This window comes from Plectropomus leopardus, unplaced genomic scaffold (genome assembly GCF_008729295.1).
Source record: "Plectropomus leopardus isolate mb unplaced genomic scaffold, YSFRI_Pleo_2.0 unplaced_scaffold11237, whole genome shotgun sequence".
NCBI lineage: Eukaryota > Metazoa > Chordata > Actinopteri > Perciformes > Serranidae > Plectropomus > Plectropomus leopardus.
The window spans coordinates 1-3,337 of record NW_024611881.1 but is presented as its reverse complement, the minus strand read 5'-3'; the positions used below and the strand labels follow the sequence as shown (position 1 = coordinate 3,337).

At 34.7% G+C, this 3,337-nt stretch overlaps 1 protein-coding gene across 1 annotated transcript; it reads right to left on the bottom strand.

Annotated features, from left to right (window-relative positions):
• Window positions 1–160: 160 nt before the first annotated feature.
• LOC121963429 (coiled-coil domain-containing protein 62-like) lies at window positions 161–3,309 on the bottom strand (the record flags this gene model as incomplete). The annotated part of the gene is made up of 4 exons (XM_042513716.1): window positions 3,225–3,309; window positions 2,318–2,461; window positions 912–1,104; window positions 161–327 (listed from the first exon to the last, which is right to left on the bottom strand). Coding segments are annotated over exons 2-4 (447 nt in total), but the record flags the coding sequence as incomplete, so codon positions are not given.
• Between the last annotated feature and the right edge of the window lie 28 nt (window positions 3,310–3,337).

Genomic DNA, 3,337 nt, shown 5'->3' with positions numbered 1-3,337 from the left:
ATGATAATATAATATAATATACTATACATTTACAGCTTTAGTAATCACCAATACATTTAAAGCTGAGTAAGCTGTATTTTCACAAGATTTGTGTAGATTAATTTGTATGTTTTTATATTTATGAAGAGAATGTTAATGTGTATTAATGTTGTAATTGTACCTCATAGTCTTGACATTTTTGGCTGATGTTCTGATGTTTCTCTTCCAGCTCACAGAGCTGCTGTTGAGCTACGCTGAGCTCCTTCTGGACCTCCGCCTCCCGGGTTTCCACCGCCCACACACGTTTAGTCAGGACTCTGATCACCTCGTTTCTCTTCTGCAGCTCATCTGCACCAACGACAAAGAAATCACTGTCAGACACTGGAGATAAAAAAACACAGGAAATGAGTTAACTGCAACAAACACTGAGTGATTGTTTTAGACATTTTTTCAAGCATACATGCCAAATATTATTTGGTCTCAGCTTTCCAAATGTGTGCAGCTTCTTTTTGTTAAATATTATGTTTAATTTAAGATCTGTGGTTTCTGGATTATCAGTCTATATATATATACTACTATATATAGTGGTTTGTGTATTTCTGTGTTTTAACTGCTTTAAATTTTACTGCTGCTGTAACAAAATCAATCAAGTACATTAATCTAACTGATTAATCTATTCATCATTGCAGTTCTAAGGAGAACTGGATCCATATCAAATGGACGGATCAGTGGACAGAGCTGGTGCCCCATGTATGGAGGCTGTGTCCTCGCTGCAGCGGCTGTGGGTTCGATTCCTGCCTCAGCCCTTTGCTGCATGTCATCCCCTCTCTCTCTCCCCTTTTACGCTTAAACTGTCCTATGGAATAAAGGCATAAAAAGCCCAAAAAATAATCTTTAAAAAAAAGAAAAAGATATCCTTTCCGTGTCCTCACCGTCCAAACGGGCGCACCTCTGCTCCAGGCTGAGCACCCGCTGGCGGTCTTGTTCCCAGGCGTGCAGCTGCTTGTGATGGGAGGCGGCCATGACGTTCAGCTCTCGCTCCCGGTCCTTCAGCTCAGCCATCAGCAGCTGCAGCTCCCTCCTCTGTCTCTGGATGGTGGAGCCGCTCGGGTCGCTCACGGGAAACTTTTTGCAGAGAAAGAGACAAACATATAAAGTCATTGTCACCAAATTAGAAATAGATCTAAAACAATCAGTTAATTGATTAATAACTGATGTAAAAAAATATATAATAAAAATGGTTCCAGCTACTAACTTGGAACTATTTGCTCATTTTTTTTGTTGTTTTATTAACCATCAAATCATTTTGGATTTGCAACTGTTGTGTGACAGAACAAGCAACCTCATAGTGTCAAATATACTTTATTGATCTCAAATAGGGAGATTATTTTGTTAAAGCAGCAGAGCAAAGTAAAAACACAGTAATACACATATCACACCAGAGAGAGAGAAAACTCTATATATAAAGAAAATAAAAAATAAACCTTACCATAGTCTGTAAGTTTGTTGATTTTTAAAAAAAACTATTTAACTATTAAATTAATCGCCTATAAAGTTGATAAACCATTAATCAGTGAAAGTATTGTTTACGAAACAAAGTCAAAATCATCCGATTTCAGCTCTTTAAATTTGAATGTTTTCTAGTTTATTTAATCCTATATGACAGTAAACTGAATATCTGCTGGATTTTGGACAATTAGGGATATCATCTTTTGAAAACACTATCAGACAATTTTTACCATTTTCTAAAAACCAAAGAAATCATTGATTAATTGAGAAAATCACAATGGACATATTTCACTTATTTCTGACATTTTACAGACCAAACTGTTATGGATTATTATTATTATTTTTTTTTTTTAAATCAGCAGGCTAATCAATAAGGGAAATATTCATCTTTTGCGCTTTTCACTGGCGACATAAGCAACACTGCTTGGCCAAAACAATGCAAACTATAAACTGTAAACTATGTAAATAGTGATACATGACATATTTTATATGAATTAACACAGAGTTCTGTACAAATGTTTAAATGTATGTTCTTGTGCACAAACGAAGAAAATGATTTTGTATCTTACATTATGCAATTTCACTGTAAATAGAGCATCTTTCAATAAACAAATCTTGACAAAAAAATCTCCTATAGATCAAATAATCAATCAATTGATGCTGTTTCAACTCATCCGTGGCTGCAATGATTGGCGAAATGAGATGGATATTTCTTAATTGACTGCACTATTTTATTCTCTCAGGTGTCAGCTATATTAACTATAATACACAAGCAAAATTCTAAATAATGAGTCTGGTGGTCCTGGGCTGGGGTTAAGTTTGATCTCACCTCGGCGTCCTGTGAGCTGGGGGGACAGAGGGACTCTGCGGGGACAGGAGGTGTATTTCTGGCCCACTGTTTTGCTGTACTGTCCATCTTGAAGCTGGTTAGGACAGAAGGCTGGCTGGCGTCCAGTGAAGCGCCCCCATTTCTCTGAAAAAGTGTCATATATACATATCATAATCACACAATATGAATACGTTAATCTCATAATGATTTATATGATGGATTAATGAGTTGAAAACCTTATTTTGTGAAAAATAGTCATGTATTTTCCAGAACAGGTTAGTCTTATATTCAGGAGATTAAGAGCAAAATGTTTCTCACATATAGAGAAAAATGGTGAGTTCTGAACTGATCTCTGCAAAAACACTGTACTGATGTCATGTAAACTGATGAGGGTTGGTATGGAGATAGATTTGTCTTAATATTATTTGTGGGATGGTTGGATAATGTGTGTGTTGATGCATAATCTGTAAACACAGAGCACCTAACACAAATACAAAAAAAAGACTTGTAAACTCATAAAACTATTTTCAAAATATAGGACGGATCTACAAACACACTAACACATCCTGCAAAAAGATGCTTGAGTATATTTAATCAATTTACAAATAAATTAAAAGCATTTGTGACTATATTTCTAATAATTACACCTTTCAGATATTTGTGAATCTCAACTGTTGACCTGCAGATTTTATGCACATTTAATTTATTTTATTTTATTTTTGCATATTTGCAGATATATTTTATATTGGAAATATGTTTATTTTAATTTTACAAAAGGTATTTTCTAATTTAAATATTACAAATTTCCACACAAATTGCTCACGCACACACAAAAACACGTACACGTTTGACACAAAAATATAAAATCAGTCAATCATATCACTGAATTTAACGAAAAGTCACTGACCTTTTTAACTGGAGTGCTGTGCCAGAGCTCAGCTGAAGTATCTGAAAGTCAAAGCGGACGTTTGATAGTTGAAAATGTCCTTTTTTATCTTTTTTTTATAGTTAAAACAAGTA